This window comes from Anolis sagrei, chromosome 6, assembly GCF_037176765.1.
Source record: "Anolis sagrei isolate rAnoSag1 chromosome 6, rAnoSag1.mat, whole genome shotgun sequence".
NCBI classification, from domain to species: domain Eukaryota; kingdom Metazoa; phylum Chordata; class Lepidosauria; order Squamata; family Dactyloidae; genus Anolis; species Anolis sagrei.
Window position 1 is genome coordinate 51,214,309 of NC_090026.1, and position 18,498 is coordinate 51,232,806.

Below are 18,498 nucleotides of genomic sequence, written 5' to 3' on the forward strand. Positions count from 1 at the left end.
CTTTCATTTTTATATACCACCTTGGTTTCCAGATGTTGAGGAAAGGTGAGATGAGTATGTATGTGTAAATAAATAAATGCATGTTTTCAATATTGTAAACTCACAGGAGAAACATTGCCATCTATGTCACTGTGTGTATTTTGTCCCTCTTTCTTTCCGGGTGCTTTCTTGTTCGCTGGTGCCACTGGCTTTCACTCTTACCACAATCTCACAAATGAGAGTGTTATTTTGTGTTACTCTGGGAGAAAGGGAATGGAAGAAGGATGCTCAAACTTTGGAAGGCAGCAGCCAGATAGTTATGGGGAAAAATAATTTTCTGCACTATTCTGGATTTCCACTTTCCCTTAAAAATATTTTAAGGCTATTTTATCCTACAAATATCACAAGATGACATAACTCATTAGAAAAAAAATTAAAGTGGAAGGCAGTAGGATGAAAGGGAGACTGGATGGATAGACATATTAAAGGAAGAGGCCCATTAGTAATAGACATCTTGGAGGTTCCTTGTTCTTAGGATCATCACACATTAGAGCTCATTTGTCAACAGTTAAAACACACACTTGCAAATAGTGCTATGATCCTGCTTTAACTACCATGGCTCCGTTTTATCAGATTCTGAGATTTGCAGTTTAGGGAGAGGCAATTACACTTCTTGTTTAGAGATCTTCAGTGCATCATGAAACCATAAACCAAGGATTCTATAGGATGCAGCCATGATGTTTAAAGTACAATCATGGTGTTGTGTGAAAAAAAAAATCCTTTTGTGTTCTGTGGAGCACCAAAAAAGGGACCCCCATCCCCCAAAGCCACAAATTTAAATAATTACAATTACTGAAGGTGCCATGGGCCCCAGAGTGATATAGTAGGGTTGGCTGCTGGTTTCCATGTTGGCGGAGCAGTAAGTTTGCTTTGCATTTTAGTCCAAATGATAAAGGGGATTTTCAAGCCGCTGCTGCTATTTATGTTGATCATAGCAACAACAATAGAAGCATAACTTAACTTTCATAATGAATCAAAACAGAACAAAACAGCTTAAAGTTCAATTAAAATTTCCCACGATTTCTCCATTCAGATATGTTGCTTTGTTGTGTTTTAATTGTTGTACTATGTATGTAATGGTATTGTGTTGTATCTGGGTGTTTTAACTGTATGGTACCCCACCTCGAATCATGCCAAGAGGCGGGGAACTATTATTATTATTATTATTATTATTATTAATTGGTTTTTTTCAGGGTTGGAAATGGCACAGTCCATCTTGCTATTGGCTAGGAGTTGACCACGAGGTGTACAGTGAAGCTCGAAAGATGTGCATGGATTATGGGTCTACCCTCGTCACTATCACCAACAGGTGGGTGTCAGTTACACCGATTAATTTTGTAACATTGAAATTACCAATATATCCCATTGCAGATGTGGGGAGAGGGAAATGGTGAGTGAGGCCCTTGATCTTTTGGATTGTCTTTGGAAGGATCAGAAGCTACCTGGAAGCCAGGTGGTTGTAAATCGGCAGACAGACATATTGAACGTCAAGCTCTTGTGGAAAAAACAAGGATTGGTGGATGTCATGAAGCAGTGACTGACACATTCCTTTGTCTCCCTTGACAAGGTTTGAACAGGCCTATGTGAGCAGCCTAATTTATGGCTGGGAAGACGAATATTTTTGGACAGCTCTACAAGACATAAACGAAACAGGCTCCTTCCATTGGTTGAGCGGGGACGAAGTCACATACACCCACTGGAATAGAAACCAACCTGGTAAAAAATATGTTTGTACAGTTTGTTCAGTATTTTCCAATTAAGTTGTCTTGCTGATTACATTCCTAGTGGACTATTATAACAAGTATCTATTGGTTCTACCACGTAGCTTCAAAACAGTCTTTCAGATATTCTTCTTTCGAAGAAGTAAATTGTAATTGAAGTATTCGGATTATTAATATTTCTGTATTTTGGTCTGGGTGTCAGTGTGGTGTCATGGCTAGAGCATTCGACTATGACTCTGGAGACCCAGATTTGAATCCCTGCTCAGCCATAGAAAGACATGGGTGACCTTGGGCAAATAACACAAAGTACACCCCAAACAAATCTTATCAAGAAAATAATAATAATAATAATAATAAACTTTATTTATACCCCGCCACCATCTCCCCAATGGGGACTCAGAGCAGCTTACATGAGGCCAAGCCCAAACAACAAATTACAATAGAGTAAAACCGAAAACGCAAACCGAAAACGCGAACAATAAACAACATCATGATTACATAAAACATTTGAATACTTAACAATATAAAATTACAATAAGCACAATCACAGTGACAATGGGTGGGTTACATGTAATGATTAAAAGAAAAACTAATTAAAAACTAATTAAAAATTCGGGCGAGAGAAGCAAATAACCTGCTTCTACGAAAAGAGAAGCAGGTTATTTGCGGAGGAGGGCTCATTATTGCGGGGGTTGTGGAATCAAGCTTTCCTACGAATGACAAAACGTTGAGGCTAAGCAATAGTGTGAGGTTGGATACCTAATCACCAAAGGCGCAGCGAAAGAGCCAGGTTTTAAGGTTCTTTTTAAAGGTTTCTAGGGTAGGGGCTTTCCTAATTTCTCCAGGTAATAAGTTCCAGAGTCGGGGGGGGGGGGGCATAGAGGAAAAAGCTCTCTCCCTTGTACTTACCAGGCGAGCTTATGAAAACCCCATAATAGAGTCTCCTTGAGGGCACTGTGGATCAGAAACTATTTAAAGTGTTGTTGAAGGCTTTCGTGACCAAAATCATTGGGTTCTGTGAGTTTTTTGGACTTTATGGCCATGTTCCAGAAGCATTCTCTCCTGATGTTTCACCCACATCTATGGCAGGTATCCTCAGAGGTTGAGGGGTTTGTTGGAAACGAGGCAAGTGAGGTTTATATAACTGTGGAATCATCTCCAAGGTGGGAGAAAGAACTCTTGTCTGCTTGAGGCAAGTGTGAATGTTGCAATTGGCCACCTTGATTAGCATTTAATGCCTTTCAGCTTGAAAGCCTGGCTGGTTGTTGCCTGGGGGAATCTTTTGTTAGAAGGTGTTAGCTGGCCCTAAAGGCACACAACAACAACATTTCAGTCTGTAGCTTCCTTTCCATTTATTTATTTATTTCATTTACTTCGCTTATATACCGCTGTTCTCAGCCCGGGGGCGACTCACAGCGGCTCATTTATTTTGTTACTCATATCAATTGATCCTTTCTTCTCTTCTGTTAAACACATGTGTTTGTTTCAATGTCCATGGTTTGCCTGGTTTGTTTTTTTAGTAAATTTACTTAAGCATCATAAAGTTTGGCTCAACACTCAGCTACACACACATACAAAGCCAGTGGCCATATTAATTGTGACAATTCTAAAGTAATGTTTCCAAAGCTCTGTGTTTATATGCATGTTTATGTGTGTACATTTGTGTATTGGGAAGGAACCCATTTTGTTCCTCGTCTAGTGGGTGTCATACTTGCTTCCTCAGTGATGGGCCATGATGTCATGCCATTTTTAGTTATGGGATTCAGACTCAGAGCGTTTGTTTGTTTGTTTGTTTTTGAGGGCAGTTGTGAGATGTCGTGGGAACCAAATCGCTGTGCTATTCTGATGGTTTGAGGTATCTTCTAGAATAGTTTCTAAATCTTTCTTAGGACTAGGGGTCTTTCGGGGACATTACTGGACCACACTTTCTCCCACTTAGATGTACACTGTAGTTTTATGTTCTTTCAAGTCCCCTGTTGATGTATGGTGACTTTATGGAATTTCACTGGGTTTTCTTGGGAAAAGACTATTAAGAAGTGGTTTTGCCAGTTCCCTCATCTGAAATATGTTGAGCCCTCAGTGGCACAGTGGGTTAAATCCTTGTGCTGGCAGGACTGAAGACCAACAGGTTGCAGGTTCGAATCCGGGGAGAGCGTGGATGAGCTCCCTCTATCAGCTCCAGCTCCTCATGTGGGGACAGGAGAGAAGCCTCCCACAAGGATAAAACATCAAAACATCAGGGCGTCCCCTGGGCAACATCCTTGCAGACGGCCAATTCTCTCACACCAGAAGCGACTTGCAGTTTCTCAAGTTGCTCCTGATACAACCAAAAAAAAATAAATCCGAAATATAGCCTATAACACCTAGTATTCATTGGCCATCTCCCATCTAAGTACTAACTAAGTTGAGCTATAGCCTTGTTCAGATGTTCATTTCTTTATATGAGGAGAGGGAGGGAGGGGAGAGACTGGCATCCCTGGTAAGGCAAGCAGGGTTTACATTTGGTTGGAAGTCTGTGTTTTTGTTATATCTTTCCACTTGGGTTAATTCTTCAGGAACCTGGGATTTAAAACTGTTTTTTCCCCACACCACTTTAAACTAGAAAAAAACCATTTTGGGAACCTCGCCTTTTCCCATGGCACTTGCTTACCACAAATAACCAGATTTGGAAGCCTCAACACACACAAACACACCCTGCCAGATTCTTGTAATATTCCCCAACCATGGACTTAACTTTTTCTACTTCCAGTTTCTGGAAATTTGTTGCCACTATAACCTAAATATTTTATCTTCTACTTCTGTCAAATTCTCCAGTCTAGATAGCTTGGACGAATAGTTTAGCTTAATTGAACAAATACAATTTATGAAACAATATGTAAAATAATTTTAAAGTGTATTTTCATCAAAGCTTGTAGTTACGGTTTACTAATCCTCATACTTTAGGTACCAAATCTCAGCTGTAATTCTTGCCTCCTCAACCATCTGTTTTCAAACCTGCTTTAAAACCATCTCCTAATTCAAAATTCTCTCTCACACAATTCTCTGGTGTAGGAGAAGCTAAAATGTACAGGTCTCTTTTAAGCTAGATAATGACATCGAATTTGGGTGTAATAAAAGTATATGAAATGATACATGCTGTTCAAAAAAGATGGGGAGAAAAGTTTCCTCTCTCAGATTATTGATTGACATTAATGGTATCATCATATTGACCTGAACATACCTCGTTTTATTTCCTCAGCATAGCAAGGCTGAGCTTGGTTAGCACTTAAATGGGAAAACCACCAGACATCTGTAGGCAAGGCTTGAAACAAATCCTGCCTGAAATCCTAAGGAGTCAGTGCTGTCAGAGTTGATAGTACTGGGCAACAGGCATTCGCTGTGGCAGCCCCCTTTGTTCCTGTGTTTAAGATGTTTACAGTAATATTTCTTAATGCACAGAATTTTAAAAGGTCAGCAGCTCTTTTTCAAATGGCAGTTACTGTATATACTCGAGTATAAGCCTAGTTTTTCAGCTCCCTTTTTAGGCTGAAAAAGCTTAAACTTGAGCCAAGGTTATTTATTATTTAACTCTGTTATTAGTATTATTTTTATTATATTTATGTTATTACTCTATTATTATTTTATTACATGTATTATTTTACTCTATTATTATTGATATTATTATTGATATTATTATTGATATAATAATAATAATAATAATAATAATAATAATAATAATCCTTTATACCCCACTACCATCTCCCGAAGGACTTGGTGCGACCCAAATACATCAGTAAAAACAGCAACAACAGCAATACAGACAATAAATAAACTCATAAACAGAGCAATAAACAGTAACAATAACACCACAATGCATTAAAACCTACGGCAGAGCCAAAGTGCGATCAGTAAAGTGCGATTAGGAACATGTTGCTTAGGGTTTCTTTATTCTGGGAAGGCACACTGGAACAACCACATTTTCAGGCTCCTCTTAAAGACTGCCAGAGTTGGGGCTTGCCTAATGTCCTTGGGGAGTGAGTTCCAGAATCGAGGGGCCACCACCGAGAAGGCCCTGTCCCTCGTCCCCACCAATTGCGCTTGCGATGGAGGTGGGATCATAAGCAGGGCCTCTCCAGATGAGCGAAGAGATCATGTGGGTTCGTACACAGAGATGCGGTCGCGCAGGTAGGCAGGTCCCAAACCATTTAGGGCTTTGTAGGTAAGCACCTGGACCTTGAATATTGATATTATTATTGATATTATTGATATTTACATTTACATTTTTACTCTATTTTTATTACATTTATTATTTTACTCTATTTATTATTGTTATTAAATTTATTATTTTGCTTCCTTTATTATTATTGGAAGGATACATAAGCACATTTACATTGAAGGAGGCTAGAATAGTGGTTTCATCAGAGCTGGACAGTCTTACATTACAGTTTTATGTAAATATTCAAAACATTTAACCTGCTGGTACCTCAATTAATGTAATTTTATTGGTATTTAGTTTTATTTTGAAATTGACCAGTAGCTGCTGCATTTCCCACCCTCGGCTTATATTCGAGTCAATACATTTTCCCAGTTTTTGTGGTAAAATTAGGTGCCTCGGCTTATATTCCGGTCGGCTTATACTCGAGTATATACAGTAGGTTTTTCTGACCAGTGGGAAATAATTTCTTTTGGTTTAAACTCTTTCCCTGATATATTTCTCCCTTCCTGTGAGCTTTTTAGGTTATGACAAAGGTGGCTGCGTAGCCTTGGCCACGGGGAGTGCCATGGGACTCTGGGAGGTGAAGAACTGCATCAATTTCAAGGCCAAATATATCTGTAGGCAAACCTTGGGCACTCCAGTGAATCCTGAGCTTCCTCCCCCACATCCCACGCCCAGCCTCACTGCCACCTGCCCTATAGGATGGAGCACCAACCCCAAGCTGAGGCATTGCTATAAGGTAAGCCCCAAGCAAGGGGAGGACACATCCAAACTAATGGTTCACATCTTAAGTCAATTTTCTTACTTTGAATATTAACACAGTGTTTGAATAGTATTATAAGCCATGTAGTAGTGCATAATAGCAATGTGTCTTTTATGGTGTGAAAAAGAGAAATTAGTTTGAGTGCTTCCTTAATATGAAAGGAAACAAAATGCTTGTATGTCCAAAGTGCTGAGGATAGCACAAAGGTTGATGAGATCGTGAATTATGGAGCATCAGAGGCTCTCCACCTGTCATACCATCTATATAAATAAAAATGTAATGTTCGTTTGTGGGATTAAGGGAACTCAAAAACCACTGGACGAATTGACACCAAATTTGGACACAAGACACCTAACAACCCAATGTATGTCCTTCACACAAAAATTGATTTTGTCATTTGGGAGTTGTAGTTGCTGGGATTTATAGTTCACCTACAATCAAAGAGCATTCTGAACCCCACCGACAATAGAATTGGACCAAACTTGGCACACAGTTCTCCCATGACCAACAGAAAATACTGGAAGGGTTTGGTGGGCAGTGTCCTTTGGTTTTGGTTGTAGTTCACCTACATCCAGAGATCACTGTGGACTCAAACAATGATGGATCTGGACCAAATTCTACACAAATACTCAATATGCCCGAATGTGAACACTGGTAGAGTTTGGGGAAAATAGAATCTTGACATTCGGGAGTTGTAGTTGCTGGGATTTATAGTTCATGTACAATCAAAGAGCATTCTGAATCCCACAACGATAGAATTGAGCCAAACCTCCCACAGAGAACCCCCATGTGGGCCACTGCAATGCGTGGCAGGGGATGGCTAGTTGAATTATAAAACCTAAATCCAATTGTTAATTCTTTATAGAGTAAATCCACTGAATCAATGGGAATTTAAATCAGCAGCTATGTATGTACAATAGATATCATGATGCAATACTAGTTGACTCAAGGCATGTGTAAGTAATAGATTGTGTTAGTACTGAGTAGTCACATAGTTCTAAGACAAAATAAAATGAAAGCAGGGACCAACTAATATTTTAAATTTGTCAAAAGAATAAAAACTAATCTATTCATTAAGGATTTTAACTCCTCTAGAGCAATCTGGATTTCAGTTCTCATCAACCCTGCTACCATTACAAGTGTTTGGGATAATTGAAATATTATTTTCATTTATTACTGGGATTTGTACCCCGTCTCTTCTCAACCCCCAAATGGGGACTCAGGACAGCTTACATTAGTACAGTGCAAGACCGCTGCATCACAATTACAATAATATAACACAATCAAATACAAAACAATCATTAAAACCAGTACATATAACATTAACATAATTAAAACAATAAAACAAAGGCACAATGTCATCTGGCGCAACGCCATTCCAGTCAGGGTCCATTATGGTGCAAATTGCGTCTGCTGCCCGAAGGCACTGTGTAACACAATTTTTGTTCCTGGGATATAAATGTCATTTCCTAATAGGTCCAAAAAAAAAAACCCAGTGAAAATCTTGTTTTTGCTGTAGTTTTTCAATAAACATCTCACGGTCTCAATCAATTCAACATTGTTGAAGCCACAAAAATGAAGTGTTTGGAGTGTAACAACTACTTTCAAAGCAAGTACCACACAATTAAACAGGAAATAACACATTTTTTTTGAATTATTTTATATAGTGTAACAGTCCAACAACATCCAGAAGGCCAAAGCCACACACAGAGAGACAGAGTGTATCTCAAAACTAGCCAAATACAAAAACAGTCCTGGACCTCCTTTTGCAATATTGTAAACTCTGTTTTTGGGGAACTTCAAAGGGAAGACATAGTAGGTGTCATGCACTCTGGAAATAGGAATCAATTAGCAACTTGGTCCATTTCTTCTCTACATCAGGTGTTCAGCTATGACAAACTGCAGGAAAAGAAAAACTGGATCACGGCCCAAGTGTATTGCCAGGACCTGAAAGCCCAACTTTTGAGCCTGGGCAGTTATGAGGAGGAACATTTTGTGGCCAACACTCTCAACAAGATTTTTGGGTGAGGAATGAATTATAAAACAAAATTTCTAGGTACCTTTGTATGACTGTTTGTGGGAAGTGTACGCTTGCATATAGTTCTGTGTTATGATGATGCATTTGCAAAGGTAGCTGATGTGCTTACAGGGGTTGATCTGGCGATTCCTTTCTTTTCTTAAAGAGTGTCTCCTTCCACCCTTGTTCTCCCTAGTCGGTACTCAGAATGTGTTAATTAAAAATAATACATGTTTTCAAATTTATTTTAAATAATATGGAATGCCAATAAGAAATAAAAAGATGTTGAAAGCCAAAAGGGAAAAAAAAGAAAAGAGCTTCCCAAATCTCTTGGAAAACAGTATCAACAACAACAACAAAACTTTATTTATATACCGCTCGATCTCCCCAAGGGGACTCAGAGCGGTTTCCAAGTAACATAATCAATACATACAAAGAAAACAGTATAAACATAAAATTAACAAGACAATATAAGCATTAAAAACCACAATAATCCTGCCTGTTCAAGGCAATTTTAAAGGCCAGGCTGGGCCGGGCTAGTGTGATATTAGGGGGCCTGGGAAATTAGGTAGAGTCTATGGCTATACATTTCCAGGGCCTAATAGAAGAAAGTGACCTAGATAATTGGTAGAAAAAGATATGGCGAATTTCAACAGTATCTGGGGCAGAGCTGGAACTAGTCGTTCTCAAAGGTTTGTTTAAACCACCAGGTCTTCAGGCTCTGAGGGGAGGGATGGGGCCTGTCTTATTTCTCCAGGAAGGGCATTCCAGAGGTGGGGGGTCACCACCGAGAAGGCCCTCTCTCTCATCCCCACCAACCATGCTTGTGACGGTGGTGGGAGCAAAAGGAGGGCTTCCCCGGAAGATCTTAAAGTTCACGCCAGTTCATAGAGGGAGATGCGATTGCAAAGATAGGCGGGGCCCAAACCATTCAGGGCTTTATAGGTCATAACCTGCACCTTGAATTTGACTTGGCAACTTATCGGCAGCCAGTGAAGCTGTTTTAAAAGGGGTGTTGTATGCTTCTATAGTTTGCTCCAGTAAGGAGCCTGGCTGCCGCCCATTATACCAGTCGGAGCTTCCGGGCCGTCTTCAAGGGCAGCCCCATACAGAGCGCATTGCAGTAGTCCAGTCTGGATGTAACCAAGGCGTAGACCACACTGGCCAAGTCACTGTTTGTGCAGGTCGTGGAAAGAATGAAGGATCTTTGTTGTGGCAAAGATCCCTGCTTAGCGATTCTGTTTCTAGGAAAATGTAGAATATATGTCATATGTTTGGTTTTTGTACAAAAATGCAGAACTTCAAAAAGTTCATACTTGGACCACAACTCTCAGAACCCTCCAATCAGTGTGATCACTGACCATGTTGACTAGGAGATTTTAGAAGTTGTCCTCCAAAACAGTCACATTTTCATATAATTTGACAGGTTTATTAATACTTCCTTTTTTGACAGTTTTAAGTAGAAACAAGTTAATTCTATAGTGCTTTTGTGTCCATCCCCATCATTCAGTGTGATCTACTGTAGATTGCCACATTCTAAAGTGACCCCCTTGGTAGCCACTGATAATTTTCTTTTTGTGGTTTCTTCCAGGGAATCAGAGCCTGAAATCCATGAGCAGCACTGGTTCTGGATTGGGCTCAATCGCCGGGATCCTGGATCTGAGAGGAGTTGGCGATGGAGTGATGGGCTGGGGGTAAGTGGCTCAGCTAGGTAAATTTTAAAGAGAGCAGGGGATGCTTCATATATATTTTACGAAAACCTTCCAACTAGAGAACATCTGAAGTGATAGGATATTTTGGTGTTCAGGGGGCATGTACCGATTGAGAAAGAGGGATCTGAGTAATCAGGGCTGGTTCATCCCAATTTTTTGGGACATTTGTCAAAACCTTTTGTGTTCTCTTCAGTAGTGGGTTTGACTTTCACCATGCGCATGGTACCACGAGAGCACCAACTCTGTAACTGTTTTGGCTGGTGCTGATGAGAATTAGATTTAAGGAGGGATGGACAACTTGTGGCCCTCCAGATGATGTTGGGTTACCCATCTTTCCTCACCATTGACTGTGCTGACTAAGGTTGACAGCAGTTTCAGGTCCATAACACTGGAATAGTTGCAAATGAGAAGATCTAGGGTGTGGAGGTAAAGTGGAAAAATCCCACCTTCTTATTTATACTGGTAGTAGTGTGGGACCAACATCATTGGGTCAGTATTGTTGGGGAGTGTGTGGCTGTAGGCCAACATCTATATAAATAAAAATGTAATGTTCGTTTGTGGGATTAACAGAACTCAAAAACCACTGGACAAATTGATACCAAATTTGGACACAAGACACCTAACAACCCAATGTATGTCGTTCACTCAAAAAAATTGATTTTGTCATTTGGGAGTTGTAGTTGCTGGGATTTATTGTTCACCTACAATCAAAGAGCATTCTGAACCCCACCAACGATGGGATTGAACCAAATTTGGCACACACTTCTCCCATGACCAATAGAAAATACTGGAAGGGTTTAGTGGGCAGTGTCCTTTGGTTTTGGAGTTGCAGTTCACTTACATCCAGAGATCACTGTGGACTCAAACAATGATGGATCTGGACCAAACTCTACACAAATACTCAATATGCCCAAATGTGAACACTGGTGGAGTTTGGGGAAAATAGAATATTGACATTTGAGAGTTGTAATTGCTGGGATTTGTAGTTCACCTACAATCACAGAGCATTTTGAACCCCACCAACGATACAATTGGGCCAAACCACCCACACAGAACCCCCATGACCACCAGAGTGGGCCACAGCAACGCTTGGCAGGGGATGGCTAGTTTAGATTAGAATAGGTACTGCCTTGCTTTTGCCACCTTTATACCGGCAACATTGGTTGCCTTCAGCCTTTAGTGGCAGAATAGCCCAAGAGCAATACTGGTTGGAAGCACCAAGGCACACCCCACCCATCCAGCATTGGCTCATCTGGGAAAACACTGTTCCCTGAAGTGGAAGAAGTCATGCATGAATCATAATTAATATGGTGGGCCAGGAAAACTCACATTTTTGTCACCCAGCCTCTGTAGTAATGATTGGCAATTTTGGGATGAGGCATTGAGAATTTTTGGCCAGAGTGTTCTCAGAGTTTCATAGGATGGAACCATGGCAGTTAAAAAAGGAATAGCAGCATTCTAACTCTTTTGTGTGAATGGATCCAAGGACTAATGCATGTTTTTGGTCTTTAGTTTTCATACCACAATTTTGACCGCAGTAACCATGATGACGACGACATCCGTAACTGTGTGGCACTGGACCTGGCATCCTTGCAGTGGATGCCTCTTCAGTGTGAGGTGCTACTGGATTGGATCTGCAAACTGCCCAAAGGTAACTGGAATTTAAACGATTATTTATTTATTTCACAATCAAATAATCACAGCAAATAGAACAACATTGTTGTGTTTTCTTCTTTTTTCCTGCATATTTTGAAGCAAGATAGAAGCCAGCCTGTTTGTCTTCCTTTGTCTAATTCTTATTATCCTTGAGCCAGAATGAGGCCAATAAAGCAAAAACAACAACAACAAAACCTCAGTGACGTACACTGGATTGAACCCTTGGCAGAAAGTGGTACAAGCTACCATGTAGACAAGATGTTTCATATTGTGCAACCAGGGGGAAATGGTTCTGAATCCTTCTCCTTGCACTGACCATACAACTCCATATCCAGTAATTCGGTGGATCTTATGTAGCAAGGTGGCTCCTCTAGAGTTAGTCCATTGGTTTCTTTGACTTTTTTTTTCAAATTTTATTCTCTTTTTTTACTTGTTAGAAATTGAATGGAGCACTTTTAATGAAGTGGAAGGGCAGAATACAAGCACAGGCAGCCCCCAAGTTATGAACAAGATAGGTTCTGTAGATTTTTTCTTAAGTTGAATTTTTAAAAGTTTAAGTATAACTCCAGCCAAAAACAAACAGATAGATAGATAGATAGATAGATAGTTAGTTTTGGATAGCATAGGGAAGGGTTAACACCCTGTGGTGTTTGATTTGCTGTCTGTGCCCCTGTTCAGAAGATGTCACTTCACTTTCTGTCTCTGTTGGAATTGGATTTTGAAAAAGTTGGGTCGTTGTGGAACAAGGATTGGCAAGAAAGCTTCAGTAGAGACGCCCTTTCCCCATGATAACTCTTTCAGGAATGAAAAGAGTTATCGTGTCCAGAGGAGGGCAACTAAAATGATCAAGGCTCTGGAGAACAAGCCTTATGAGGAGCAGCTTAAAGAGCTGGGCATGTTTAGCCTGAAGAAGAGAAGGCTGAGAGGAGATATGATAGCCATGTGTAAATATGTGAGAGGAAGCCACAGGGAGGAGGGAGCAAGCTTGTTTTCTGCTTTCCTGGAGACTAGGACGCGAAACAATGGCTTCAAACTACAAGAAAGGAGATTCCATCTGAACATGAGGAAGAACTTCCTGACTGTGAGAGCCATTCAGCAGTGGAACTCTCTGCCCCGGAATGTGGTGGAGGCTCCTTCTTTGGAAGCTTTTAAGCAGAGGCTGGATGGCCATCTGTCAAGGGTGATTGGAATGCAATATTCCTGCTTCTTGGCAGGGGGTTGGACTGGATGGCCCATGAGGTCTCTTCCAACTCTTTGATTCTATGATTCTATGATTTCCCTTCCGAGAGGTAGATTACTCTTACTTCCTGTCGTCTCACCCCTGTTCTTAACTATGAGTCTTTTGTAAGTCAGATGTTTGTAACTTGGGGACTAACTTTACTTCAAATAAATAATAACTACCTTGGTTCATTGTTCTTTGACAGATTTTTTAGCTCTTCTACATCACCACCATGGATTATAGTACAAATAGGAGCTTGTTCTATTATTGTTGTTACTATTGTTGCTCTAATTATTATCATTGGAAGGCAGCTTCTTTTTGGTATCATGAACTTAAAAAACATGCTGAAATATGCTTGTTTTACTCCTTTTCTCACATGTTGATCCTGTGGTGTTGTTTAATAGGCACTGAGATAAAAGAACCAGAGACAACTGTCCAGGGTGAGTATATATATTCCACCAACCCCATTAAAGCTTCTTTTCCATGAAAGTCTCTCTCCCTTCCTTTCTTACCTTGTAGACACAACACATGTGTTTTGATGTGGAGGACTGGCATTATTTCCCGCATGTGCCATACCACATTTCTGCCCATTAGTTACAATTGTTTGTTTCTTTGTTGGAGCTTATCAGAGATTTGCTGTCAGTGGCTTGTGGACTACAAATTCACAAGACATTCTGAGTAGCAGCTGTTCAGGTTCAATCCAGGCTAGAGGGAAGGAGTGAAACTGTTTCATTTGTTTTTAACTGCATCATATTTTTGAAACCTAACATAATGGATTTGTCACCAGAGTGTAGGTGTAGAGGTAGAAAGAGATATAGCAGGGTTAGAGAAAGTGAATTTTCTGGACCACAGTTTGAGATTTAGGAAGGGAGCATGGCCACAGTTCCTCAAGAGAAAATAGATGGTTAGGTTATTCCCCAGGGCAGATCCTAGTTTCTGGAAAGCATAGCAATTGACTGTTATTAGCCCCTTTTTTCCTTTGAGAGTTTATGGTTTGGTTTCTGATAAGAACCAAGCTTTTTGTATGGGATGATAATTCATTTGATTCAACACATCTCAGGAACCTGTGGCCTTCCAGTTGGGTTGAATCTCAGTTTCAGTTTCCACATCCACCATAGCCAGTGCTCAAGGATAATGGAAGCTGTTATCCAGCAACATCTGGAGGGGGTTGGATGAGATATCTTTCAACTATTATTCTATGATTCTGTGAAATGATATCCCATCTTATCTTGGAAGCAGGGTCCAAAAATGGGAGACCAAAAATGAAAACTAAGTTCTGTAGAGTAGATTTTGAAGGAAAGAACTAGAACAGTGGTTCTCAACTTGTGGGTCCCCAGGTGTTTTGGCCTACAACTCCCAGAAATCCCAGCCAGTTTACCAGCTGTTAGGATTTCTGGCAGTTGAAGGCCAAAACATCTGGGGACCCACAAGTTGAGAACCACTGAACTAGAATAAAACACCTTTGAGTTTCTTTTGCCCAAGAAAATTCTATGACATGAATAGGTTATCATAAGTCAACAGGCAACCGAAGCCACACAAACAGACACAACTTAATGTCTTAGAGTCCATATCATTAGATGAAGAGCAGATTTTGAAATTTTTTCAGGAATCTCTGACTGTGTCAGTCCATCATGTTCTGTAGCTGTTTTCTCAGAAGAGCTAAATTCTCAAATGGGAATGAATGTTTGCTCTAAGGATTAGTTAAAATTGTTACTCTGAAAAGATCAAGTCATGTCAAAATCTCATCACATTTCCTGTTTTTCCTACAGGGAGCAATGAGTGGGTGAAGTATCAGGATGCTGAGTACAAGTTCTTTGACCATCACTCCACTTGGGTGCAGGCTCAGCGGATCTGTACTTGGTTCCAAGCTGACCTGGCGTCAGTTCACAGCCAAGCTGAGCTGGACTTTCTGGGGCAAAACTTGAAGAAGGTAGGGAAGCATTTGAAACTTATGAAATCATTGTGCTGATAAATACAGTAACTATTAGCCATGGAACTAGCTTCACCAGTCTAGCTTTTGAGACAAAGTTTGACCAAAAATGGGGTTGGTAAAATAGAAAACAAAGGATGGCTGACTAAACAAGGATTGTATTGTCAAAGGCTTTCATGGCTGGAATCACTGGGTTGTTGTAGGTTTTTTGGGCTATATGGCCATATTCTAGAAGCATTCTCTCCTGATGTTTTGCCTGCATCTATGGCAAGCATCCTCAGAGGTTGTGACCTCACAACCTCTGAGGATGCTTGCCATAGATGCAGGCAAAATGTCAGGAGAGAATGCTTCTAGAACATGGCCATATAGCCCGAAAAAGCTACAAAAACAACGATTACGTTTAGCAGATTCCTCTTGTCCTCTTTGGCAAGAGTAAGGCTGAGTTTTCCTTTCCTCTTTTTGACACCTCTAAACACAAGAAACTATGAAACTCTGAGGCTCCAAGTTATTCTAATTATTTTCTGAAATCACCAAGTCACTTGTTTTCATAATGATTTTTTTTTGTCGTGTCAGGGGCGACTTGAGAAACTGCAAGTCGCTTCTGGTGTGAGAGAATTGGCCGTCTAATATACATATGTACAATTCTTCCATCTGGCTAGTTCTCAAGAGGCCAGGAGCAGCACTGGTGGATTGGACTGAACACCTATGAGAACGATGGACGATTTCGGTGAGTCTCTGTCTCCCTAGCCCTCAATGTTGCTATTCAAAAGACTTTCTTTGTCACCCAAATTTCTACTGTAGAAGTTTTCCAATTGACCTTTTTGCCTTTCCAGGTGGTCTGACGATTCCCTCTTGAACTTCATCTTGTGGGCACCAGGCAAGCCACGGCCTATCAGCAAGGACAAGAAATGTGTGTACATGACAGCGAGCCGAGGTGCATAGTGGGTTAGCATACAAATTCCTGACGTTCCTAAATAAGTCAGATGCCATGTTCGTTTCTGCTTAGCTGAGAATTGGGCTGTGTAGTTCCGTTTTGGTTCCAAAAGGGGAGGGGAGGAGAGATTGCAGCCCTCCAGGTCTAATCTGGCCAACTGAGGTTCGTCACCCAGTCAGCAGAGAGTCTTGAGGAAATTATCCCCTCCCCACAAGTCCTTCTCCCTAGAGCAATAGGATCCCCCTGATCGCTACTAGTCTTGCTAAGTGGAAAAATATGCGTTGTGTGTGAATTCTACCCTTATCTTCTTATCTTCTTTACCTCACTCGAGTTTTAATTAGTTTTTAATCAGTTTTTTCTTTAAAATTTTACATGTAGCCCGCCCATTGTCACTGTGTTTATTGTAATTTTATACTGTTATGTTTTTACATGCTTTATGTAATTATGATGTTATTGTTTACTGTCTGCGTTTTCAGTTTTATGCTGCTGTAATTTGTGTTTGGGCTTGGCCTCATGTAAGCTGCTCCGAGTCCCCATTGGGGAGATGGTGGCAGGGTATAAATATATTATTATTATTATTATTATTATTATTATTATTATTATCTACCCTAAGTCTCTATATCAAAAGGAAGGAGGGATAAAAATAAAGTGAGGGCCAGGTTAGGGAGAAGGGGTAGGCTCCACAGTCACCTATGGACCCACCGCCAGGATACTACACTTGGGGGACTATCATCCTCGGACTACGAGGCATCACCTAAGTAATTAAGACTCCATAGATTGAGGGCAGATGTGTGGAACCCAACCCCCAAGACCAAAATAATTCCTTGCCCGGTTTTTCATTCAACTTCAGTTGCCATGGCAACATCCCATGGAATACTGGGATTTGCAGTTTAGGGAAGGGCATTGAGATCTACCATCTCATAGAACTACAAACACCAGAATGCAGCCATGGTTACTAAAGACGAATATAGCACTATACTTAGGTAGTGTGAATAGGTTTCTAGTGACTTGTCTATTTTTTCTGGCATTCACTTATGGCTGAACCTCTTGTTGTTGAGGACTCGAAGAACACAAGAAACTATGAAACTCTGAGTTCTTCTAATTATTTTCTGAAATCACCAAGTCACTTATTTTCATAATGATAATGGATTTCACCTACCATCTTGAGTCCCTTAGGACCAGAGTGATACAAATAGATGAAAGTGTGTTCACAGAAGCTGGAAAAATTCAGATGGATCTATAAGAAATGCAGTCACATCAGTCTCCTGGGGAAAAACCTAACCATCTATTCAGTGTTTCCCCTATTAAAAAAGGAAAGAGGGGAAAAGGTTACAGTGATCAAGGAGTCCTTCACCTGCATTTCTTTACCACTAAGGCACTATTGGGATATCTCCCTCTCCCTCCCTTCCTAATTCTGTTTTGTAACTGTCTTTCCAGAGTTCCTCAAGAGAAAATAGAAATTCACAAAAAAATTGCAGGAAAATATGCAGGTTGACTACTGCTGTCCTGCTACACATAATGTACATTTTCACTTGCAGTTACTGGTTTTTACTGGTGTTCCGAGACTATAGGAGATTTCTTCACAAATTCTCTTCCAGATTTTTTTCCTGTGCTAGAAGTTGTAATATAAAGCTCAAAAGCTTGTATGGCACAACATGGTTTAATAGTTCCACAGGTGGAACTACCCTACATATCTGTTCTCATCATGCTTCCAGACTTATTATTTAGCTACTGCAGCTCCCCTTTTAGTGACTGGTGGAGAGTTGGGAAGATGGAGGAAACATCTGGTTATGTCCCCAGAAACAGATCAATGATCCCATCAATTGGGATCTGCTGTGGTTTTCCAGCGCTCTCAGGGAATATTTGGTTTTTGTGTCTGGATATGAGGACCCCTTGCTCTCTGCTAGTCACTGAATGGTTATAGGGGGCAGGTGGGAGGACAGCGGCAGCTAAATGGTGTGTCTAGGGACTTTGGTCTTTGTAGAACAGGGGTCCCCAAACTTTTTAAACAGAGGGCCAAGTCACAGTCCCTCAAACTGTTGGAGGGCTGCATTATAATTTGAAAAAAAATGAATGAATTCCTATGCACACTGCACGTATCTTATTTGTAGTGCAAAAAAACCCCACTTTAAAACAATACAATAATTAAAATGAAGAACAATTTCAACAAATATAAAATTATTAGTATTTCAATGGGAAGTGTGGGCCTACTTTTGGCTGATGAGATAGGATTGTTGTTATTGTTGTGTCCTTTCAAGTCGTTTCAGACTTAAGTTGACCCTGAGCGAGGGCTGGGTAAATGACCTTGGAGG

At 40.5% G+C, this 18,498-nt stretch overlaps 1 protein-coding gene across 1 annotated transcript in view; it reads left to right on the forward strand.

Annotated features, from left to right (window-relative positions):
- MRC2 (mannose receptor C-type 2) overlaps positions 1-18,498 on the forward strand; it is a 97,421-nt gene that overhangs the window by 50,112 nt on the left and 28,811 nt on the right. The window contains exons 10-19 of the mRNA XM_060781295.2: positions 1,233-1,348; positions 1,607-1,755; positions 6,477-6,694; positions 8,600-8,742; positions 10,327-10,429; positions 11,960-12,098; positions 13,727-13,762; positions 15,092-15,252; positions 15,912-15,979; positions 16,086-16,186. Coding sequence (XP_060637278.2) covers positions 1,233-1,348; positions 1,607-1,755; positions 6,477-6,694; positions 8,600-8,742; positions 10,327-10,429; positions 11,960-12,098; positions 13,727-13,762; positions 15,092-15,252; positions 15,912-15,979; positions 16,086-16,186 — 1,234 coding nt within the window. The remainder of the gene's footprint in view (positions 1-1,232; positions 1,349-1,606; positions 1,756-6,476; positions 6,695-8,599; positions 8,743-10,326; positions 10,430-11,959; positions 12,099-13,726; positions 13,763-15,091; positions 15,253-15,911; positions 15,980-16,085; positions 16,187-18,498) is intronic.